Source organism: Cheilinus undulatus, linkage group 19 (genome assembly GCF_018320785.1).
Source record: "Cheilinus undulatus linkage group 19, ASM1832078v1, whole genome shotgun sequence".
Classification (NCBI taxonomy): domain Eukaryota; kingdom Metazoa; phylum Chordata; class Actinopteri; order Labriformes; family Labridae; genus Cheilinus; species Cheilinus undulatus.
In genome coordinates this window covers 17874568-17901261 of record NC_054883.1, presented here as the reverse complement: position 1 = coordinate 17901261, position 26694 = coordinate 17874568, and the positions used below count along the sequence as shown (strand labels likewise).

General features: G+C 38.1%; 1 protein-coding gene across 1 annotated transcript in view; it reads right to left on the bottom strand.

Annotated features, from left to right (window-relative positions):
- The window catches only part of reck (reversion-inducing-cysteine-rich protein with kazal motifs), a 138426-nt gene that overhangs the window by 95231 nt on the left and 16501 nt on the right, over positions 1-26694 (bottom strand). Inside the window, exons 2-3 of the mRNA XM_041813622.1 lie at positions 9397-9455; positions 4698-4772 (exon numbers count right to left, since the gene is read on the bottom strand). Coding sequence (XP_041669556.1) covers positions 4698-4772; positions 9397-9455 — 134 coding nt within the window. The remainder of the gene's footprint in view (positions 1-4697; positions 4773-9396; positions 9456-26694) is intronic.

Here is a 26694-nt window from a genome sequence, read left to right as displayed (position 1 = left end):
TTGTGTGCCAATGCTTCTTAATCTAAAAGCCACTCTGGACAGAAGTCCAGACTTCCTCCACTCCCTTTAAATCTTGAAAGATAAAATTCAGCCTTGGAAACAACAAGCCAACAAAACAACCAAAAATCTTTTAGGTTTTCTGCACCTACTGCAGAGAAAAAAAACTGGTGTTATACTAAAGCTGCTATTTTCTTATGAAATCTTTGGTGTTGGGGAGAAGTGTAAGAAGGCCAACTGGGAAAAAAAATGTGTTTTACAAGACAAAACCAAATGCTTGCATATGTATATGGACAATAGAAATGAAAGACAACTACATCGATAAATGAATTAAATAGCCTTTATGCTGGGCTGCCCACACAGTTGGCTGGGCCCATGACAAACCAGAGAATGGGCCCTCCCCAGTTGGGATGTATTGATAATGTCAATGTGCTGGATCAGTAGCCTTGGTGCTAGCATCCTGGCTAGCAGTTATCTCATTTTGGAGCTGAAAATTATATCAAACTTTTACTGGGAACTGATGTTTGAATCATTTATTCTTGCTACTTTTTAACCCCTTTTCATAACTTTTTCCATCCATTTTCCCACAAATGTTCTCTGGCTGTTGCCATTTCTTGCAACATTTCAACCATTTAGCAACTTCTTTTCACCTCTTTAATTCTATTTTTGCCACTTTCCATCCATTTCTACCTCTCAACCCAGGTTTGCTGCTTTATGTACATTTTAGCCAATTCTTTTTGGCACTTTCATACAATTTTATTGCTTTTTGGCCATTTTCTGAATATTTTGCTGCTTTTGGCCAGATTATGCCAATTCTTTTCCCAACCTTTATCCCATTTTTCCCTTTTTTTCACCGACTATTTTTGCAACTATTTTGCCACCATTCAGACAATTTTGCTATTGTCTTTGTTGCATTTTCATCCTAATTTTGCCATTTTCTGCCCATTTTTGTTGCTTTTGCCATAATTTTCCTACTATTTTGTTACTTTGTCCTGTGTTTGCCACTTCTTTTTACCATTTTTATCCTATGGTTGCCCTTTTTGCAGTGTTTGCCTCTATCTTCCCACTGTTTACACAATTTTGCCACTCGCTGAGGCACTTTTAACAAATTTTTCCACTTCTTTTACATTTTTGCCAGTCTCCATCAATGTTTTACCACTTTTTACCCATTTTTGCCACTTTCTACCCTTTTTTACTTCTTTACCAATTGTTGCTGCTTTCTGCCCATTACAGCCACTTCTTTTTAGCACTTTCAACCAATTGTTGCTGTGTTCTGACCATTTTAGTAACTTGTTTTTGGCACTTTCACCCAATTCTTGATGCTTTTTGCCCATTGTTGCCACTATCTTACCACCTATTTTTGCCACTTTATCCTATTTTTGCTTCTTTTCCATTGTTGCCACAATTTTGGCGTTTCCACACATTTTTGCCACTTGTTTTTTGGTACTTTTATCTCATTTTTGCAGCTATTTGTCCATTTTGCCACTTCCCAAAAACTACTTTTGTTGCTTTCCACCCACGCCACTTCTTTTTTGCACATTTAACCTTTTTCTATTAACCTATAAAAAACTATTTTTTTTCACAATGTTAAAGTCTTTTTTCTGCTTTTTCGGGCTTCTAACATTCAAGTACATTCTGGCATTGCTATGAAGTCTGACATTACTTTCATAATTGTTTAGGCTAGTGTGCCCATCCACATTGTCAAAGGTAATTCCGTTTAAAGAAAATGGGTTTATATCTTTAAAAAGGCTTTATTGTACTAAAGCATGAATAAATAAAATTCAATATTGGTGCTTCGCTAATAGTGGTTAGTTTTCAAGTAAGAAACACAATTTCTGCTTAACTTTATAATGGATCATGATTTTGCTGACCTACATGGGCCCTCAGTTTGGCTGAACCCCAGAAAGCTCTTCCCTTTTTCCTTACTCATGGATGGCCTTGCCTTTATGTGTCTAAACCTATGTACAATTTACACTCAGTTTTTGTTTACTGGTTAAAGGTGCAGAAAGGCTGCATGGACCTTCAAATACATTCTTCATATTAAACATACTCCCCTTAACTGAGATCTCCATTCAGTTACGATTTCTCATGCACAAGCACAGGTGGACAGCATGAATGTGAGGTTTAATCAATCAATACACCTTTCCTCTTGACAATCAATTCATCTAATGATGGATTAGAGGTTGTATCTGACCACGAAAACTCAAAATAAGACACAAAGAGGGTGCAGTTACAGTCATGTCTGTGTTTTCCTTCATTGTGCTGACTCTAAGATTTGTCCTTAAATCTTCACACAAATTGCACTGCTGATGGAAAGTAGAAATGCCTTCTAGGAAGGGAGCAGATGTATGTTTAAATTAAGTACTGCAAACACCCCATTTGCTTCCACTTTTAGCTTTGTAATAAAGTTGTGGCTCCAGGTTAATAGTTTACTTCATTACAATTAGTCCTGATATATGTAAATATATCTCCTGTCCAAAGGAAGAGATACTGTAAAGAGAATATCACTTTCTGGAAAGTGATGAGGAACTTCTGGTGTTAGGATAGACTCATTATCTGTAATTTAGTTTAGGAATAATTACAATGGAAACAATTCACAGAGATTTGAAAATTTGGTCAGAAGCTATGAGAAGTTTGCTCTCATTTCATACAGAACAAACTTCACATTTCCCTCATCAAAACAGTTTTAAAGAAATAGAAAAACTTCCTCTGGGTTTGTGGTCAAATCTTGTGGGATTAATCATCACAAGCAGACTCCACTGTCTGCTCTGACTAAGTGCCACAGAGTAATACATATGGGTATGGGAAGAGAGTGAATTTAAAGTGTGGTAAAGAAAGAAATCCCTTTCAAGCTCTTTTGCTTTTACAGGAGAGTCATTTGTATAAACACACGTCACTGTTAACACCCCCGACCCGTGTCTCTTGGCTGGGGAACAAAGGTTTCCGTCAGCATGCGTTGGATTCATTTATTAGGCAGGCCGAGGAGGAACACTTTCTTTACATGAAGCATAAACATGATTTGTGCTGAAGCAGGGGCCAATGAAGTCAGAACATGGCATGAAGAATAATGTTACAGCCGAGGCAAAGCCCTCCAGTCTACAGTAAGAGAAAGAGAAGGCATTTGTTTTGATGCATTTGGTAAAAGATTTTACTCTCAAATTCAATCCATGTAAACAAGTCAACCTTTGAGTGACAATATGCAGATCTGAAATTTCTGGATGAATGATATTTATATGACATTTATATAATATTTATATAATATTGATATTATATTTATGTATTATGTATTTATAGTACTATGCAGAACTTCAAAATTGAGGCTGAAGTAAAGTGCAGATGTGGCGAGTAAGCTGCCTGAGGACAAGAAGGAGGACTAAAACAGCCCCACAACAAATTATGAATATAACCAAATGAAGTAGGGGTCAAATGTTTCCTAGGGGTCCATCTATTACACGATTTCCAACAGTTTCTGAAAACAAAAAAAGCATAAAATTTGATGTTGGTGGTAATTGATGACTTATGACCATCTTTGATAAAAAATAACAAAAAACAAACTTTTTTTAAAAATAATACAAAATATTATATTAGTATTTAAAACAGGTGTAGAAAATGTTCCCTAGGGACATATGTGTGTAGTCATTTGGAGAATCTGGCACTGCACAAAAAAATAATAATGCACCAAACTTTAGTTTGGACGTAATTGATGACTCGTGACCATCTTTGACAATAATTAAAAATGAATCCATTTAGCATTTTTAATATGGAAATATGTCATTCTGCTGAATTGAATACTGAACAAACTGGGGGCGCAGGTGGCCCAGTAGTTTAAGGCTCGTCCCATGTACGTGGTCGGCCCGGATTCAAATCCAGCCTGCGGCGCTTTCCCGCATCTCTCTCCCCAGCTCTCTCATCCCTGTTTCCAAATCTATCTACTGTCCTCCTATATCATTAAAGGCATGAAAAGCCCCAAAATAAATCTTAAAAAAAAAAAAAAACAACCCCCCCAAAAAAAAGAACATTTAACAAACTGGCATTTAAAGGGTTGAAAACACATAAAATCATGACAATGACCAAAGATTTGCTATGTCATGATCACAACTGAAAGTGATAACAAAAATAATAGTAATACTAATATAAATCATGAATTTTAGCATATCATCATCATTTATTTTAACTGTGTCATGGCTAAAAAAAAAACTAGTAAAAAAAGGCCTACACATGTTTTTTCTTACCAAAATCTCTAAACAATTTCATGAGTGATTTATCATGACTTTGGTCCGGTTGTTTCAGTCTAATTTTTTCAATCTCTGAGATCTTTGGCATCCCTCCTAGAGGGTCCTGGATCTCATGTTGGGAACCAATGCTTTAAAGACTTTCAAACTGAAGTTATAAAGTTACTACACGACAAATTCATAAATTTGCAAGAAACCAAACTGAAAAAATAATAGTTGGAAAGTGTTCTTTTGTCTTCATGGTGTAATGGTAGGAAGGAATACTGATTAAACAGCAACTGGACCTTCCAGACACAGGTGTCTTTATACTACAATTACTTTTGAGACACACTGACTGCAGTCAGGTGATCCCCATTTCATTAATTGTGAGACTACTAGGACCAACTGACTTAACCTCTGTTGAATTAGGTCAGTAAATACATTGTATAGGCGTTGTAGGAAGTGTTCTCATAGAATAAGTGAACTCACCATGGACTCTGGACAGTAACCAGGTAACCTCTGGAGGAGATGCTTCAGACGTGACTCACTCTTTATCGTAGCGAGCTGCAAGATAGAAGCAAAAAAAGAGTTAATGATCTCAATCTCAATTCAATATTGTGCTCTTTAAGCATGTTTTAAACATAGGAGAGGACAGAAAATGTTATTTGACAGTTTGATCCCAGTTTGATAGAGGGATAGAGCTGGATATGTTAGATTCTCAAAATTCAAAACAGTACAACAGAAAGAGAGCAGGGGAAGAGTGATGATAAGTTTTTGGCATGCAGCTTCATGTTGTTTATCTTCTGTGTTGTAATTAAACCTTATGCACAACCACCAGGCCTTATGTATCGAGCCAGCAGAATCATTCTTAAACGACAGCTATTGATGATTTAATGACATTTTCTGCTGAGTTCAGGACTCAAGGCTTTAAACTGCAATATTTTTCTTCTCAATTTATTGTTTCTGTTTTAATTTACATTTTCCACAGCACCACAACTGTTATGGAATTAAAGTTCTACCAGCAGTGAGTTGTTGTGCTTTAAGTGTCTACAGTTGAAATTGTATATAGGACAAAATAAATCATGTTTGAAGATATCTATTAACATTTCAGTTGAAACGTAATTGTAGAATAGTTATCTGAGTCTGACATTATTCCATTTTTTCCCAGTATCTCTGGCGCAGATACTTTGTTGATTTTGGATATAAAGTTGGAAAGACTAGAATCTGCAGTTCCTCAAACACCTAATGCTTAAACCTCTGGGGAGGTGATTTATGGGCTAATATTTACAGCAAATATAGACTTATATTTAAAGCAAATATAGACTAATATTTACAGCCAATGTAGGGTAAGATTAACAGCCAATATAGACCTAAATTTACAGCAAATATAGACTAATATTTAAAACAAATATAGACTGATATTTACAGCTAATATAGACTTAATATTTACAGCAAATGTAGACTTATATTTAAAGCAAATATAGACTTATATTTACAGCCAATGAAGGGTAAGATTAACAGCCAATATGGACTAATATTTACAACCAATATAGACTTATATTTAGAGCAAATATAGACTAATATTTACAGCCAATATGGACTTATATTTACAGCCAATATACACTTATATTTACAGCCAATATAGGCTAATATTTAGCTCAAACTGTATACAGTTGAAACTGTATAAGGGATTAAATAAATTATGTCTAAATATATTATTTTTTTATACATTTTGAGTTTAAACAGAATTGTAGGAATAAATAACTGAGTGAATCCATTTTTTTCAGTTTCTAGTGCTGATAATTTTTTGATTTTGTATTGAAAGTGGGGAAAAAAACATCTATAGGACCTGCAGCTCCTAAAACATCTAAAGCCTAAACCTCAAGGTAGGTGATGTTGAATTCTAAGCTGATATAATATGCAGAAGGTGTCGCACCTTTCCCCTATGTTGTTTTCCTACGCAGAGGAATGTGTTGAATCCATGGGAAACTTTTGGATAGTGAAGTCAACCCCAACACTTCTGAGATATGCTCACTTAGACGTCAATAAGCCATCCAAGTTTGCGGTGTGGATCCAAACACATACACACACTCACCGAGCCTTCCAAGTGTTGTGTGAACATACACGGCGAGAGCCTGGGAGAATGCAACCATTGCCAACAGTCTCTGGTTTAAAGTGTGAAGTCATGAAACCAAGCGGGTGAGATTTACAGCCTCTCACACTCACAGGGCTGGGAGGCTGCTTTTGTGGATCATCTATTTTTCCTCCACAGCTATTAGACATCACAGTGATTGCAGTGAATTGTTTGGTGTAGCACAGAGCAGCTGTTTTTAGTGAAACAGCTTTAATAATCCCGTTGTACAGCAACATCTAAGAATAAACAGACCAGCTGGCAAACACAGAGAAACAAACAGAGCAAAAGAGAGACAATTTTCTCAAAAGCTGAAGACCTCAGAGACATGAGAGCAAAAATACTCCATTTTAATCCATCAGGGTGGCACAAACATGACGACTGAGGATGCTTTTATTGCTCTGTCTGCTGTTGGTGTCAAACACTTTGCTAAACTGTTCTCTTAAGCTGATAAAATGTCAGCTCTGATTTGGCTCTTTGTGTCTGCTGCTGTATAAAGAACTAGTTTACAGGTACAACTATTTCAGCATCATACATTTAAATGATTGGTTTTATTGTGTTCTTTCTTGCAGATTAAATCAGTTTTACAAAAATGTAATAAAACTGGTGATTTTCCATTTTGATTTCTTCAGTTCAGCAAAGGTGACCTTTCTGTGTCTTCTTTCACAGTGTGAATGTCTGAAAAGACAGCCTATCATAAAGAACCATTGTTCCTTAGGTAGCTGTCACCTGGAGCAAACTCTGGAGAAGAAGTGAAAGCACATAAATAATTATTTTGAGACTAAACCTTGCAAAAAAAAAAAAAAAAAAGATGTGTTTTTCAAAAATTGAAAAAGTTGATGTAAGGAGTCCCATTGCAGCCCAAGTAGTCACTTATTTACAGCTGGCTTTTGTATTGTTAACGTTGTAGAGTCTGACCTGCTTTTCCTCTACGTTCTAGAAGCACTCTACTGTACTCCCTAACGACGAATACTACTTTTTGCCACTGACAGACTTCTCCAGATGTCTGCGGAAAGCCCTGCATTGCAATACTTTTTCATTCTGCCGTACATACATAACCTTGCAAAGCATATGGGTTTCTCAGACCCCACCTCTGTCATCAGGCAAATCCATCATGAAAAGCTACGTTTGTGCCGAAACCGAACACTATTTGGACCATTTAGCGTCATTTGAGGAGGACGAGGCAGTAGCTATGGGCGGGGTTTACTTGTATTCGAAGCTGTTTGCAATGGCTTCATATAGTACAGAGATTAACTCAGATGTAGCTGCAGTATAGCGCCAGTTTTACTAGAACTGGCTAACATTTCTGTATGTAATAAAGAATAAAATCAACAATTAAAGCTTTCCATGATGGAAAAGATGTTTTTTCTCTCCTGCTGACCTGCTTCCACATGCCTTTGTTATAGTTCCAGGGGAAATGGTTCATTGTTGTGTGAGTGGTTGTACACAATGCCTGCTAGTGGAGTGATTAGCTCAGACTTAGCCACAGCGGCAGTATTGTCAGAACCTAACACGTCTTTGTTAAAACAAGGGCGGGGGGAGAAAGACTGACAGCTTTTTATGATGGAAAAGATGTTTTTGCTCTTCCAGCCTGGTCCAGCATGGGTTTGCGATCATTACAGGTGGGGTTTGCCGGTGAATCCAATGGCTGCACGTCTCCAGACTGGCTTCAGCATCAATCTTATTCACTGAGAAGCTCCGCCATTAATCTACAGTCACAGTAGCCTGTCAGCTCAAGAGAAGCACACGCATACAGCATTATGACTAGTTGCTCTGATTGGCCCAGTCAGGAATGTGACTAACAGAGTGTCCCTCCAATCAACTTCTGAGAATTTTTCTAAAAGTCCTGCCCTTTGCAAACAGCAGCTTTCCCAGATAAATGTGAAATATATTCATGTAATGGATATTTGCAAACCAACCTTTTCCTTCTTGTTTTTCTTCATTTGAGTACATTTCTCTCACAGCAGGTCTGTCTCAGCTACTCAAACCTGCAGCTGTAACATAAATTTTCAGCGGCACACCTGTGCCATTTACAGTGTATACAGTATGGAAGTTATACTGACGTGCCCCAGGACAAGGTGCTGCTGATAGAGGGAAAACACTCCAATGCCGCCCTGCGTCTGTCTCAGTGCAATGCAGATTCTTCTGTGATAATCTTGAAACCCATCCAAAATTGGACTCTAAATTGACCCTATCATCTGTAGTGTGTACCTTGCCTTAGAGAGCCCCATAATGCTCTTTACTTTGGATTATTAATTTATCAAAAATGGGCTCTGTGTGCTGTTTTTGGTCCTATATTTAACCACCAGAATCTTTGAAGACCTGTTAATTTTCTGGGTGTAACCAGGCAGCTTCCATTAGAGCTAAATGTGTCCTGGTGATTACAACGTGTGGCACCCAGCCCTCCCCTCAAACACTAAAACACCCACCCACACTCAACTTAACTACAACCTTTGAAGGTTATTTTGAAGCCATTAGACTTCTAAAAGGCCATTATCTTCTCTTCACCATCTTTTTCATCTTGATCACTCTCATCTTTTCATACTTCTTCCACTTTTCCTCTCTTATAGGTTGTCCCTCCCATTTCTCTGCTGTTTTTTGTCCATCTTTATCTTTCATGTAATTTCTTTTACTGCATGTTTTCTTCTCTCATTCTCTAATGGTGACGTCAACCTTTAAGAGCACAATAAAATCTGTCCAGCCTCCCTCTTCAGTGCACCCCACTTCAAAAGCTGGAGTAGGGTTTGAACTCTCAGCTTGTTTGCTTGCAGAGAAAAGCTTCTTTTACGTCTCCTTTGTGTCTCTGTGCCGCAAAGAAGGACATGGGGGCTTCATAGAGAGAGGCGAGAGGAGAAGAGGGAGAGAGCATCACCTGCTCCCAATTGAAACGGAGTGAGACAGAACTTTTATTCTTAACATCAAAGTGCCAGGAGAAAAAAAACTTAACACTGCTCCCCTTCAAAAACGGCTATTCATAGGCCAACCATAATGGGCTGAGCAGTTGGCTTGTGAGTGTACAAATGTTTCTGTGTGATGGGGTGTGTGAGTGTCTGATACCTGGTCACAAGCTTCTTTGCATGGCGAGAGTTCGGCAGCATGGTGGCAGCAGGAGGGATCTGCAGGAGAAGACAGACCAGGTTAATTTTGACATCAAAAAAGGATAATATCATTCGTGAAGGGATGCACTTTATGGAATTTTTGCTGATATCCTACATACCTATACTTACAAATTCATTTCAGCCATTACTGATATCAGTACTGATTAATTATATTAATGTAGTTCTGACCTAAAGCTTTAGTCTTTTAAACACACTTTAAAGCAGAAGAAATGACAATAAACAAACAAACAAAAAAAAAAAAAGACTTCAGCTGATGTGGGTCTGATTGTCATGCCTAAAACTTTCCAAGATTATTACTACAGAGGGCCAATATTTACAGCAATATAGGCTGAAATTTACAGACCATATAGGCCAATATGGGCCAAAATTTACACCCAATACAGAGAAAATCTGCAGCGGATATAGCTCGATTTACAGCCCATATAGGCCAATGTTTATAGCCAAAATAGGCTAGTATTTACAACCAATATAGGCTGAAATTTACAGACCACATAGGCCAATAAGGGCGAGGATTTACATTTTAAAACATTTAAAATTTTAAGCCGATATAGTCCAATATTTACAGCTAAAATAGACAAATATGTAGAGCCAATGTAAGCTGATATGTACAAACCATATGGGCTGAAATACTCTGCCATATAGGTCGATACTGGCCAAGATTTAAAACTAATATATCTGCGGTTGATATAGGATCGTATTTAAAGCTGAAATAGGCTAATATTTACAGTTGTTATAGACCAATATTTACAGTCAATATAGGCCAATATTTAAAGCAAATCTGCAAATTGGCACTGCTGATATAGGCCAATAATAACAGCTAATGTCGGCCAATATAAATCATCAGAATAGGCTGATACTTACAGCCAATACCGTCCGATAGTTATTGTTGTTTTAGTTCAAAATTTACAGCTCATAAAGGGCGGTTTTTAAGACAGATTAAGGCTAACTGTCGTAGCTGATACAGGCCAATATTTACAGTCAATATAGACTGTAAACATTGGGGATAAGCTGAGGTGATAAAGTTCAATTTGGGCTAATATGCAAAGCCAATACAGGCTTATATTCCACAGCTCATATAGGCCAATATAAACAGTCAATATAGGCCAATATTTAGAGCCATTATCTTCCAATGTTTACAGCCAATACCACCTATATCAGCAGAAGTTTTTATAACTTCAGATTCCCATTTTTAACTATTAAGCTAACATCTGCAGATATCGATATTATCTTGATAATATTATGCATCCCTAGTGAATGGTAACATCCAAAATACTATCAGACAAGATGTGAATTTTGTCCTCAGTACTGGGAAAGGAGGAAAGGCCATGTAAAGTCAGAAACAGGGAAGATTTGAAGATGAGCTTTACATCAAAATCACGTAAATTTGACACTCGTTGGACACTTAGAAATTGGAACCAGTGTGCCAAAATGACAAGATAAATAAAACTATTAGCCTATCATTCTAAAATTTAATGAAGAAGGTTATCAGCATACTGACTACTTGTTTGAAAATTTGTCTTTAACTGACTATAACTGTTAACTAGATGGAATATGAGATCCACAGCCAGCCACAAGAGATTCCATGACTACCTAAGACCAACATAATTATACACATTGTCAAAAATTGATTTTAATATCTGTTGCCAGGACAGTATTATGGTTAAACACCCAAACTGAGCTACAAACCGTAGTATGGCTTCACTGTGCAATGTAAACATACTCTGTCAATGCACAATCATCTTGTTTATATGTTGTGCATCTCGTGCTTTTACAGAGCTGTAACAGAATATAAGATCCCACAAGGGAAAAAGGTATTATGACAGCCATTTTTCACGAATGTACTACATCTGGTAGTAAAAACTTTCTTCATAAATAAAGATTTGTTTAAATGATTTACTCATGACTCACAAATAAGTGAAAGTTTTGCTTTAACACCATGATGGCAGGATTATCTGAAAAATGATGGAGCAACATGGCTAATAAAATTGTGCCCTTAAGTTGCATATTGCGTCTCATTCCTTCAGAGGAGGAGAGAGGGTCAGACGCTGTTTAGATAGTTGAATTTGTAAGATCCATGTGCCTAAGTTTCCCAAAGTTGCACATAATGAGCTATCCTTACAGTTTATAGAGAGAGTATCAGACTTTTTGTTTAAAAGAAAATGAATAAATTTTAAAAAATCATCATGAAAACTTTGCTCTCTTCACACATACAATAGAGTTTCACGTCTTGAGTAAATGGGGTTCAGGAGGAAACATTATGATTCCCCTTATGCAGCTCTCAGTACGTCTCAAGCCAAGGAAATGGCTGTGTCAAAGTTGCTGACATGGTTTACCAGGCTTTGAGAGGTTTCAGAGGAAACAGCCACTAAAACTGGAATAACCTTGATTATCATAGTTCATTTATTGACTGTGTCTAACAGTTGAATCATGTTTTCTGCTCTGTAAAAAATGTTACTATCCTCTGTACACACATAGATGCAGGGCAACATTTCCATCAGCCTTATAAATGGTGTGTACACGTCTCACAGTTAAACCAGAGTAATAAACAGATACTGACAGAGGATGTTGGCTAGCAGCTAGGCTCCAAACCACAGCCCAGCCCTAGGTTCCAGTAAGTGACTTAGCTCTGTTTGCTGCCAAAAAATACCTCTACCTCCTAGAGTGGACTTTCAAACCAGACAGTTTAACACATTAATACCGAGCCAAACTCTTTCACTGAGGAATGGAAATATTGGTCAAATGAGCAGGCAGTGGAAGGCTCCAATGTCTGTCTTTTCTGTTGTCTTTTTTTATTTAAAGGTTACACAGAGAAGTTAATCACAAAATTCAAGACATGACGCAAAACTTTTCCAATGATTCATCATTGTACTGTTAGAGTTTTTCCTACCGTGACTATGACAAAAATACTGATAGCATACTTAGCCAGATGGGTCCTGACCAGACCCATTTTTGATTAATTTGACATTACAGATGTTTTTTAAGTGGTAATGATTTGAATCAAAGTTGTGTAGCAATGTTACAGAAAAAACACCATAAAGCACCCGAAATGATGTTACATATTGCAACAACCTTTTATCTCCATTTTTTATCATTTAATTCTTTGTATATGTAAAGGCTATTGTTAATCCTTTACATTTTAAACCAAAAAACTGTAAAAAAGATGGCGACTCTGACCATTCAGTGTCAGATGTTTTTGTTTTTTTATCCTTTCCCTGAAAAGTGGTGATTATGGAGATAGGTGTTGGCCCGACAGTAGCGATTTGAGCGTTAATTTTTATGGTCAGGTAAGGTCGGGTATAGGAACAATGCCGGTTCAGCAGTTTGATCGCATGCTCACACCGGTGTAGGTGTGTCTGAGCTTACAGATCTGTCCAGGGGCTGTGCCTTCTGAGGATATAGCACACTGTGATTGGCTGTGATGACATATCGCTCACGCCATTAAACAGCGAACCTGTTAGCTTTCTAACAAGCTAACTTTGAAAGTTAACTTTCGTTTTGTAATTTTTTTCATACATTAACGTTCTTTGATGTGTGTTTGGAGGTGATGCTGAGAGTGTGAGAAACATCATTTTGAATTAAATATTTGCCACTTTTTAAAAACTTTGCCCTTTCACCCATTTTTTAACAATCTTTTTTAATTTTTTAACAATTTTACCCATTTTAATCCCAAAAATGTAGCCATCCTTCTCCCATTTTTTTTTTTTTTTTTTGCCATTTCATGCCCATTTTGAGGTTGTTTTTTGCAACTTTTTGTCAATTTTTGCCAATTCTTTTTTCCACCTTAACCCATTTTTGACACGTTTCACCTCTTTTAGCCACTTTTTGCCAATTTTTTCAACTTATTTTGGCCATTTTTAACCTTTCCGGCCATACTTTGACTATTTCAACAAATTTTTGCCACTTTTTCATTTTACAGTTATCCTGTCCTTTTCCAAAAAAATTGTCTTGGATTCTTCTACTCTATGCATCCTGACATTTGTGCATATTAGGGCCTAGACATGAAGTCTGATATTACTTTCCTAATCATTAAGTTTAATGTGCCCATCCACATTGTTTACATTGCTAACAAAAAGGTCATTCTTTTTAAAGAAAAGGGCTTTACATTTTGAAAAAAGGCTATACTGTACAACACTATAAATAAATTAGGTTCATTTTTTGTTGCCATGTTTGTGCTATTAAGTAGACTCAGCCTGTGCTGTGGGTCACAACTCACTCTCTCCACCAGCTGTGGGAGCGTGTATGCCTGGTGCGTGCAACACAGCACAACATAGGCATTTAAACCAGTGATGACGATGTTGCAGCAATCCATTCCGTGGCAAAAAATTTACCGGTGACAGTATTAATACCGGTTTACCGCCCACCTCTACTCCACAGTTCACTACCCCATTACCTGCCCTGTTATTCAATCCATACAGGTACTGTAGAGTGTAGGTGCTAAGATGCACCCTGGATCACCCAAGAATCAACTGGGAAGAAATCAGAGGTGGAGCCACCACACTTCACAGCACTCACTGTACCAGAATACAGGGCAGACATCAGCTAGATGGAGTTAGAACAAAAACACATATTCTCATCAAAGAAAAGCTTTCAGTATGGTTCTTCGCTCTTCTTATGATGAAGAAATGTTCTGATAAAACTGCCGGTAGCTGCCACTGTTACTACTGTTTACAGGCTTGCAGTCACTTCAACTAAACTACATCTGTAGCTACCTCCTCTTTCCCCTCAAATGACACTGACTGGACCAGTCATTCCCTAACCAGGAGAAAGTGTTTAAGCTTGAAGCTTTGCTACATGGATCACTCAATGGCAGGATCTGGACAACGCATCCTCTTTGTCAGTTAGCCCCTCTCCATGTTAATCACTGTCTCCAGGCATTATGTACTTAAAGGAAAGGGAGTGTTATTTTTTTTTTCAGGCCTGACACACTCTAATGAAAACCATTACACCCTCTTATCAGTGTGTCGGTGTGTATGTGCTGAGAAACCCCTCCAGTGATGTGTCCTTAGCTGTCTGATACTAGAGTTTCTGGATTCTATCAATGAGTGTGTTAAACTCATCTTTGATGTTGTAAAGAAGAGCAGGCTACCACTGTGTGTGTGTGTGTGTGTGTGTTGTGGTAAGTGTGCATAATGAATGGACTGAGTTAAGATAAAATGTAAGCCTGCTTTATATCCAGTAGCTTTCACAGGTAGTTTTTCATGGGGTCATGAGCTGATCTTTTTTCTCTGTACATCATCAGGCATGTTGATTCACTGATATCTGAACTGTCCTCTTTTCTCTGTCCTAGGACGTTTCAATCATCTGCAGTTAAGTTATACAAATGAGCAAGTTGGTAACTCTGAGAAATTAACGTGTCCCAAAAACTGGAGTACTAAAGGGTCACTTTAGGTGGGCTCATCCTAGGGATGAAACAGTACAGTTTCATTAACCTGGCACGCCAGATCACCTGTTTCAAATATCCATTGCATGGATATATTTCATATTAATTGAGGAAAGCTCACATAGAAAGCATTTGGAAAGGGCAGAGCTTTTCAAAAAATTCTGAGAAGGTGACTGGAGGAACGTTCTGCCCATCACATTCGTGCCAGAGTAAGGAGCGACAGCGTCAGAGCGACGAGACAAAGTGACGTTGGACGCATGCGCTTCTCTTGAGCTGACGGACGACAAGTTGCCAACTGTTAATGGCGGAGCAACTCAACGAATAAATCTGATGCCAAGGCCGATCCAGAGAAGTGCATAACCATCCTCTCTGCCAAAACAAAATTTCGGTGTGGCTCTTTGCTTTTGTTTTGAAAAGAAATGTAGTCCAGTGCTGATTAAACTGCCGCTTTCCTACTGCTACATCCAAGCTAATGGCTACTGCAGCAGCAGCCATCTGATACACCAGCAGGTTGGAAGAAGAGCAAAAGCATATTTCCCATCATGCAAAGCTTTTAGTGTTGTTTTTATTCTTTCTTTCATGCAGAAGTGTGGTCAACTTCTGGTAAAATTGATGCTATGCTGGAGATACATCCAAGCTAATCACCACACATGACGCTGGTTGGTCTGAACAGTGCTCGGTTCGGCGCAAACATTGTGAACTGGAGCTTTTCAAGATGAATTTGCCTGATGGCAGAGGTGGAGTCTGGCAAATCCATCTGCTTTGCACGGTTACTGTTACTACCTGCCATCATGTAGGATTCAAAACACTTTTTTGGAGGAGGGGTTCAAGGACTGCCTTTACAGCTCATATTGATGTTGATACCAAAATATGGAACTGCAGTCTTTAAAATATACTTTAAAATACAAGGAATGAAAACAAACCAAGAAAAATGATTCGGCCGACTTGGATTGATTGGTCCTGCCTAAATTCCACTAACTTATGGTGTTTTCACATTAGGCATGCTGCAATGTGGAGCAATTGCCCCCTCCCCTCTCCCTAGGGCTGGGCGATAATGGTAAAAATCAAAATCATGATTAATTGAACTCTTCACCTCGATTATGATTAATGAATGATTATTCCCCCCAACCCCCTACTCTGTTTGTTCTGAAAATATTTTTTGTAAAAAGTCAAAATTTCCAAGAAAAGTAAAAAAAATAAACAACTTGTATTTCTTGTTAACAAAATAAGTTATTTTTATACTGCTGTAAAAAATATAGAAAATAACTTTTCTGCTCACATTGCACAGTCAACCTCGTGTTTGAGTTTTAGTGGACTGGATGGGAATGAGTGCATGACTAGTCCTTCTAATTCTCTAAGGTTTACAGCAGGCTACATGTGCCTTACAACACCTGGCTACCTATCACATGACAACACAGCCAGTAATTTGTTTTTAAAGGGGTGGTGCATTAGTAGAGAGAGAATAACAAGGAGAAAACTGAAATAATTGACACAGCAGCTTTATGGTTAAAGGCTTTAGTAGTCGGTTTTGATGATTTTTCGATTAATTGCCCAGCTCTGCCTCTCCTCCACTGGGTTGCTTCCATACTGATACTATTGTTCCATCCCCCAATCCCATTTACTCTTTTACGCAGTCCAACAGAGCAGGTGGCAGTATCCACATAGCTGGTTTGCAAATCTGCCAAGAAGAAGAAAGAAGAAGCAACCATGGCAAGCAACCTCTAGTGTCATGACATGCGCAGCCACCGTTTATGTTTCATGCCGGCAAAGGAGTCCATCCTGCCACCACAGATGTTTTTAAAATTATTTTTAGACACCAACAATGACCCTTTTCTTACTTACACATCTACCCTGCAGCTCAGTGGACGAAATGGAAATGCAAATTCAATTCGCTTAGAATTGAATTTGCAGCTCTACTCGCTGAAGTCAACCTGCAATCATCCATAATGTACCATGCAGAATCCACTTGAATCATGCCTGAGACCACCTATTCATGTGGACTTGGGTCTGGTGCCCAAGGATGGGACATTGCATTGACAATGATCAAACCAAACCAGACAAATCTGCTTGGACCCTAGTGTGAAAGCGCTTTTATCCTTATCCTTACATACAGCTGTTATTAGCAGCTTATATATCGGTTGTAAATATGCAGAGATGTTCATAACTTCCAGTACAGATAATTAACCTTTTAAACTAATATTGTCCTATACTCATATCATGCCAATAACACATTGCATCATTATAAATAAGCACATTCTTGCATCTGCTAACATTTCAGTATTGGTTTGTACAGACTGGTAACTTCCACAAACCATGCCACAATGCCAACATCCAGCTTCAAAGCAACATTCAAAAACTTTATCCCACTAGATTGTTTACAAACACCACCTTATGCCATCTTTGTCATATCTGAGAATATCAAAGAAAAACATTACAATCTATTTGTCTAGTTTGTGTTATAGAAATACAAGACTGTTTGGCTAATTGCTGGCCACAATCTCCTGATAATAGATTTATTATTACACAAGTTCATCAGGTGTGGTTTGATGATAACTATGCGATGTAACAGGACATAGGCATCCCCTAAACTGAAGAGTTAAAAACTTGGCAATCCTCGAGCAAATTTCTTGGCAACACATCAAAGAGTTGTTGAGGGAATTCAATAAAAAGGATCACCAAAGTGCCGACTGACAGACCAGCTATGCGTTCTCTGGAGCCGTGCTGCTAGCATGGCTAAAATAATCCAGTTTGTTGACCTTATTTTGCTGATCTAGTTAATCTGTCGGTGTACTTTCGGGCCTGAATGAACCTAGAACACTCTCTCCCTGCCTCACACAGAAACAGCTTATTCAAACAATGGCAGGTGACACAATAATTTGAGGGTGGAGGGGAGGGAGGATGGAGGCCATTCAGTCATGTACAGTATGAGGCCCCCGGCTGGCTGCTAATGAGAGCTGGCCCCATTCTGCTTCGGCATACACACAACAGGAACAAGAACGCCCCCTCAGCTACATTGTAGCACTCAGTCTGTGGAATGAAGCACTGCGTAGTCAACCTCTCAGCTGCTTTGTCCAACTTCATTCAGCCATCTAAATTAAACTTTACAGTTTCTTGTATACTACAACACAAAAAGCTCTCTGGATAATGAAATACAGGGCTGTTACTCATACGTTAGTACTGTAGGAACTTACTAATGAAGAATGGCTGTGAGACACCGTGGTAACCTCCAATAAAAAAAGATTCCTCATTCATTTACTGCACCAGCCTTATTATAAACCCCTTTCACTGCTGCTACACTTGAAAGCTTTTGTGTTTTCTGCCTTTTGTAACTGACATATGAAAGCGTGCCTCGCTCTGACCATGGTGAATTCTTACATCCTTCTGTAATTTCACACAGGAGAGATGGTTGTAGTCACAAATTTTTCAGACAAATGTCAGAGCACAAGGTCATTGCTGGGAGGAAAAGCTCACACAGTTGCACCACGCATAACAGAGACTGTATGCTACTGCTTTTACAATTGCATCAATGCATCCCCACTTGCATATTGTCCTTGTCCTGGTCCACATGTGGGGGAGAGATTTTAAAAGCAGGGTTTTCTTTAGTAAGTTTCAGCCTCTTATACACAATTTTTAGGTCACTAAAAACTCCCTTTGTGGAAAACTCTTAGCATGTTTAAGGTTTTTAGAAACTCTATTTACAGTGTTTACGTGTCAAAAAATGAATATGACAAAATATTCTCACATGCACTTTGCCAATACAGGTTCTGATGCAGATTTGTTTTAAATACATCCCCCATGATGCAGTTAACAAAAAAAAGCCAGCAGATGGCAGCAGTCATAAAACTGCATGACAAAGCGCACGTCCCACTCCTCCCACCAAAACAGGTTAGCACTCACACATGGATCATCATCTTCTATCCATAGCGAGCAGGTTGAAAGCAAAGATACTGGATTATATCTGGTGTCTTTAAGCTAGTGGTGTGTGATAGATCAGAGACTGTGAAGGAACAGAACTTATCAACAATCTGCCTCTCAAGCTGAAACGTGTCGGCCTAATAAAGTTGTTCTCTGAACTACAAGTGTTGCTGGAGCTTTCTGTTTCCTTCAGGACCTTATTCATCCTCCATGCACCTTGGAGGTTGGTGAGAAAGTGCTACATGTATCTACCTCAGCTCATGCAAGCCATGAGACGAACTGCCGCACAGATAGCAAAGTTTCAAGCAGCTGCTTCAGACAGTGTGACACCATTTAATCCTCAATCATGGGTTCATCCCAGAAATTGTGGTGCTTTTATAGATAAAGTTAAAGGAAAAAGTCATTCTTATAAATGTTAACAGTTTTTTAGTAAGGAGAACCCAAAGTGTTATACAGTATGTAAAGAATGAAAGACAACAACAAGAGAAACAACAGAAAGGCACAAGTTTATATAGGTAAATATTACTTTATTTGAATTTGTAAGTGATTAGAAATACACTATTTAAACTTACCTGGATCTCACAAGATCTGAATTGGAGTGTTTTAGAGTGTAAAAACCTTTAAATGATACCTCTTCTGTTGTCTGCATCCATCACAGTACCACGCTTCAAGTCTCTGACCAACTTAGGATCTGAAATATTTGCCACTGCAAACTGCATGGCTAGGTGCTTTATTTTACACACCTGTAGCAACGAATCTAATTGAAACACCTGAGTTCCAAAATTAAAAGGTGTGGCCAAATACTTCTGTCTATACAGTGTATTCACTCCTCCTCAAGCCAAGCCTTCTGGTCCAACATCAGTACCTGACCTTATAAATGCTCAACAGGATGAATGGACACAAATTCCCACAAAAACACTCCAAAATCTTAAGGAAAGCCTTCTAAGGATAGTGGAGGCTGTTCTAGCTGCGAAAGGGAGCCACCTCCATATTAAAGTGCATGTTATTGAATACAATGTCATTACAATGTCAATCCTTTTTTCTGCTTGAATTAACTGATAATTTGACAAAGTTTTTTTTTTTATAACAGTGCTTAACAAATTTATTAGACCACCTGTCATATTTGTCTCAGAGACCATCCAGCATCATGCAGTGCTTAAAGGTGGACTCTTTCATTTTCAGTGAGCTCTCCACGTTTTACCATTTCAAACAGGAATGAGGAATTTCAAACTGAATTCACCTTTTCATACCCAAATTTGAGCCGGCTCACTGGGCTTCTCTGAGAAGTCTGAAATGAATCAAGCATAACATTCAACCACTAAAACTCATTTTTCTGTTCAGGAATGCAAGTAAATAACTATAATTTGACATATTAATCAAGAAATATAATAATGTGCTTTACTTTTTTTAGTTTTTTTGTAAATCAGTAAATTCAAAAATTCATGGATAACATTAATAATTATATTTTAGCATTAAAAATATCATTTTGGTTAAAGAGCCTCTACATATTGGTGTATTAACCATTGCAGAAACATAAAAAATGATTTTGGTTATTACCAATGCTGTTAATTTAGGGCAGCTGTGGCATAAACCTTACTCTGGGTGGTGGTCTAATAAATTTGTTAAGCACTGTACATACAGTACTCAGATACGCATAGATACTCAGGTTTAAAATGTCAGTCTCACCCATTAATCTGTTAACTGTTGAATATCAGTGTTTTTTTATTATTTTAATTGTAAACTGATCCATATATAGAAAAATAAATGTGCTAAGAACACAGTTCCAGCAGTATTTTGATAGAATGATATTAATCATATTATCATAACATAAAAAGTTGCAGTTATACAGTTTTAGGGACAAAGGTCTGACACGTTCAAAAAGGTGTCTCAGTAGATAAGGACTGGTTTCAAACACATCAGTCTGAAATGTAGTGTGTATCATCAGAATATGAGCTAAAGGCAACAGTCACAGTGGAGAGGAAGTAATAAAAATACCACTGAATGTTGAAATCATGTCTTGTCAACCGATAAAAGAAGCATGAACATTTTACTAGCCCTGGGGAGCTGCTAATGAGTAATGTCATGCTGTTGAATGGAGATTAGTCACTGTTGGATTAGTCAGTAAAAATATTCATCTCTCAACTTTGATGGTATTTTATCCATGGCTGCTGTTGATATGTTAAATATTAGTGTTTATCCCCTTTATATTTAATATTTCATCCCTGTGGGAAAATGCCATCAAATAGTAGGAGTATATAAAACTGTGAAAAGTCTCCTATCAGTAATATCTTTACCTGAGTAAAATGCATAAATATTGTATTTCATGCCCATTTGGGACCTTAACTATTGACAATAAAAACAAACAAGCACAAACAATCCCTGAGATAAGTGATGAGTCAGCATGAGGTGTGAGATCTCTCCGGGGGGGAACATGTGGCCCAACTGTAGGGGGTTTCTCCTCTCACAGGGGGGTAAATTGTGTCTTTTGTTGGGCGCATCCTTTTGTGTTTGTGTTCAAAGTAACACCTGCAAATTAAATTAGCAGCATTTCTCCTTCTGGTGGAATCTGCAGCTCACAGATAACAGCCTCAGTCCCACTGCTATCTGCTCCTCTGTTGGCCTGCATCATAGCCGTGTGCGCAGGGAATCTAACACCCAAACACCATGAAAGGAGCAGAAGAGAGACTCTGATAATGACAGTGGACAAGCATGCATGAGAATCCCACATTAACTCCAAATCTGAACTCTCAGTGAAGTCAATGGTGACATGGATGTGGTGTAAATGTGGTGTAGTGAACGAGGCCAGCTTTGACCATTTATGAACCAGAAGCAGGAGTGTGTGTGTGTGCAGCATTCATTGAGAGAAATATGTGATCTGTGATGGAATACATGACTGTGGTTCCTCTAGAATGGAAACTCACAGAGGCTGGGGCTGACACAGAACACGCCTCTGAAAGAAACATACAAATCTGAGAGTTTTTATGTTTTCATGAAATTATTAGCAAGTCTATCAAGTCTTTAACCATGAGCAACAAATCAAGTAGCAGCAACCACAGTCTCCTGTAGGTCATGACCACGGTGGTCCAGAGGCGTATCATGAGGAGTTCAAACAGTGCAATTTCACAAAAGCACCACAATGACGCTCCAGAGTCATTGCAATCCCCAGACATTAACACAGATACCATGATGGTGTGATATTACCATCTGATAATTCACAGTGCATTTAAGATTTGCAGAAGCATAAGAGAGCAGAGCACAGCAGAACACACATGCACACACAACCAGACATGGACACACACGCTGTATTACGCCACAGAGGGAGGAAAAAAACATAAACTCCCTTTAATCATTAGAGAGTTCTTTAGAAATCACAGCGAAAGTTAATTTATTTGCATTGTAAACTAAAATAAACAATCTTTTACTGTAAATGCTCAAACAAAAGCTAGACCACCAGATCGAAGCACAGTAGCTGTGTTAACATCTGTAGGCCGTAGACAACTGGCTGTCAAATGAAATCAAAAAGTTAACTTCCATAATAATTAATGTGGTCAAAGGATTAAAGTTTTAATCCTATATGATCTATGAATATCTCCAGTCAATCACAGTTAATCTGTACCCTTTCTTAAATTCTATATCCTTATTTTGTATTTATTCTAACAAACAAAAGCAAAAAATAATTCTTTATTATAACCAACATAATATTAGATAAAACTAGGGCTGAACAATTTTGAAAAATATCTAATTGTTATGATTTTGACTTGTATTACCAATTGGATGGATTGAAGGGAGTTAAAATTTTAAGTCATTCTCATTTTTGATAAGAAAAGCATTAAAAAGTAGGGTTTTTGTAGCCTATATTAAAAAATTGCCTGTGGATGATGCATAATATGTAATGCATAACATCTCTGCTGCAAAAAAGTATTAAACTGGTATCTTGACACAAATTTCAGGTTGAAGAAATTTGGCACCTTCTGCAATGTAATCTTCTTTATGATTCATTGCCCTGCCCTGATCATTTTTATGTCATTAACATTTTTAAGAAGAAAAGCTGCAATCAAAGTAAAGGATTTGATTGGTTGAAGAGAGTCACTGCAGTGATTGCTATAAAGAAAAGAAACAGGGGATTGAGAAATTAACAGAATGTCACTGTAACAACACAGAACTGGCCAGAAATTAGTATTCAACTTCTAATATAAAAACTATACAGACCCTTCTTGAGAAGCTTCTGAAGGTTTTAACACTACAAACTCTTGAGTCAGGACTACAGACACTTTATATGACACTTAAAAACACACCAAGGGTAACAGCCTTTATGCATTGTGGGATTTTTTTTAAAGGGAATCATGACTATTTTGAACTGACTCACATCGTCAGCAATTTAAGTTGAATCTGCTGCTTGACAACAGCTCTGATTTATAGCAGGCATTAACAGTCGACCACAGTTAAATTGATTTAGTAAACTGATTACTGAACGTCTCATCATTCACATTCCTAAAAACATCCAGAGTTTTTTGGCTCCCTCTGTTCATTCCCACTGTAATAAAGTACAACAGCATGAGCCAAATGTCATCTTAACCACAGACTATCCGCTAAATATTAATTATCATTAATCAGTCATTTGACAAACAACAGCCTTATATGGCAGAAAAATACTGTCAAGGCCAACATCTTCAACTATTGTTGCTTGTTCCACATTTTTGTCTGTGCAGCACTTTGGCTGATCTCATCACTGCATCATTAGAAAATCATTCAGACTGTTTTCCCCTGAGGGATTGCTAATGATCAAAACATATCCCACAAAATTAATCAGATTAACATTCACTGGATGGACCATGGAGGCTAACATCATTATCCTAAGACCATTATCAATCATACCTTGTGTTTTGCTATAGCAGCGTGTCCAGTGGTTTTGTTTCAAATTGTTAAAAAAACAAACCCATTTCACAGCTGATCAGCTGTATTTTTTTGTTTTCTCATGAAAGCAGACCTGAAGGATCTTCAAAAACAATTGCAATATGTTTTTTTCTTCAACTCATCAGTCCACCATCTGTATGATAAATGTTTCAAAGATAATGAACATACAGTGGTTCCCACACACAGACCTAACCTGGGCATCACTCCCAGGTGGGCTATGGCAGTCAATTTAATTATTTTAGGGCTGGGCGATATATTGAGTACTTGATGTATTGTGGCTTAAGCCACACATGATGTATAAAATGACTAAATCGCGAACATCAAGTATAAATTATTGCTTCTCCCATTGTCCCTGAATGCATCTCTCTTCCAGCAGAGCGCTCACTCCCCCTAACCTTGCAAAGCAGATGGATACGCCCGTTTCCGTGTTTCTTACCGCCGAATCCATCTTGCAAAGCTCCCGTCTGAACTGTTTGGGCCCGGTTAGAAAGTGGCAGGCCAATCAGTGACGAGAGGCAGTACTTTGGGGCATGGCGGAGTCGTGACATAAGCAAGCAGCAACAATGCCCTTATGGCAGAAGACATTAGCGTGGATGCTGCTAAAGCGCCAGTTTTATCAGAACTTGACTACATTTCTTCAATAAAAGAAGAACAAAGAACAGCAGTGAGTTGTTTTCTTTTCAAAAACGACAAAAGTAGTGTACTGACATGTCTATGGTTGCAATGGTTCACATTATGCAGTTCTATATGGAGTTTATTCCTCACTGTGCACCTCTGTTCAGCACTTGCACGTCTTTGTATCACCGGAGGAGAATCATGGGAGACAGAAGGAAGTAAACAAAGCAACAACGCGAGTTTGAGGTGATTTAGCAGCATTTAGAGACGGACAACAAGAAACAGGCTGGTGAGTTTTGTGAAGGTTTGCATCACCCTTAATAAAGAAAATAATCATTTTATAATCAGCAATAGTAAACATAACACAGAACACTTTCCATACACTATAAAAGACAGAGTATTTCATGATTTATGTATCTTTTATTTATAAGTTAAAGCTTGAATGAAGTCTTTTTTTAAATAAAACAGTGTGCTAAATTTGACTAGATATTGAATTTTACCCTATCTGTATACAATTTGAAAATCCAATGAAACATAAACATTATACAGATACTTAGAGGACATTTCAAAACAAAGATAGTAATCACATTGGTTTAAATCCTTTTGATTTGATTCATTACTAACAAAGTTTGCTCCTGTGTTTTCCGAAATTACAAGAAATTCCAACTAATTAGGGAGAATTTTCTTTTCACATCACGCATTTTGGTGTGCTTGTAATGTCCCTGTGTAGACAGACCAACACAGATGTAATAATACGACAATGTCTTAAATTGGTAAAATGATTCACACACAAACTAGAGGTGTGAAAATGCACCAAATGTGAAATTTGATAGCCACCGAGGGCCAACATATCAACAGTCAAGTAGGCTTCCCTTCAAAATGAGTCCACCTTTAACACACAAACTCCAAATTTTTTCATGCATCTACCAAGAGGAATAGAAAAGAAAACAGGCAAGGGTACTAAAACAGAATAAAATGTGTGACAATATGTTATAAGAAACACATAATTAAGCAAAAGAATGGTTCAGATTTTTACCACAGATCCCCTGAAATAGTGCACAGTTTTCTACTAATCCAACAAAACAAAGCGTGCAGACTATTAGAGAAAGCTATTCTCTGTTTTCCCTCCACTGGTGTGCCACCCATTAGAGGCACTGGTTCGCCACACTTCACATGGCAGGGCTAAAAAGCACTATTTCAACTATGACAAACAATCTGGAAATAGCAGCCACGCTTCTGACAGGGAGCCAGCTGCTGGGACGATAAGTGAAGGAATTTCAGTGCACCCCCCTCTATTTAAACGTAACATTACTCTGGGTTTCCTGCCAGCCAGTTTCCTGTATGTTTATGTTGGAGTTGAGCTTAGAGGTGGACGTAACGGTAAGACTGACATTTCTTCAGGGTATCTTCAGCATTCAGAAGGCTCTAAAGGAGGATTTTAAAGGGAAAATTACTTTCTTTTCAGCCAGCTGAATCAGTTTTGGAACCTGTTATTGTATGAATTTACTGTAAGGGAGGGTGTCAGAGGCACAGCGGGAAATTTTCCACTGCATATAAATCCAAGTCAAGAATCATCAATCAGCAGAGTCAACAATCCTTATATTTAGACTGAATGAAACAGCTGGTGCAGGTACTCTTCCACAAGCTTCAGCAAGTGAGCTATTAAAGCATGCATGGAAGGTAGTGGAAAATAGTGAGGCCAGCAATGTGCTGGGATGGGATTACTCCCCTGATAATCTATCTAGTCAGAGAACACTGAATGTTTAAGCTAGATGTGACTGGATATGACTTTGGTTTACTAAGAAAAGGAGCAATGGGAAGCAAACAGGGGTCCAACAGAACATTTTGGCCCTGGGGATAAGCAGTATAGAGAGTTAATCCAGTTTGGTCTGCAATGTAATTTGGGAAAGAATAAAAGCGACATCTGTCTGGAAGGTAAAATAAAACTGGGGCATTATAATTACATTTTTAATGTTCTTCTTCCTTATGTGGTTGACTGATTTCACTTGGTTGATTCTAACATTCTAATTCCAGGGTCTCCTTCAACTCCACATGGAGAAGACTAGGAGGCATCCTGATCAGATGCCTGAACTACCTCAAGTGGCTCCTTTCAAGTAGAAGGACTAGTGGCTTTACTTCAAGCTCCCTCCAGATGTCTGAGCTCCTTACCCTATCTCTGACACCTTATTATTTTGCTCATGACCATTGATGAGGGTTGGGATGAGGACTGACTGATAGGACTGACCAACAGTATGGTACAATGTCTGTGCTACTGCTGATGCTGCACCAATCCACCTGTTGGTCTTATGGTTCATTCTACCCTCACTCGTGAACAAGACCCTGAGATTCTTGAACTCTTTCACAAGACACCCACCCCACCTGGAGGGAGCAATCCACCGTTTCCCAGCAGAG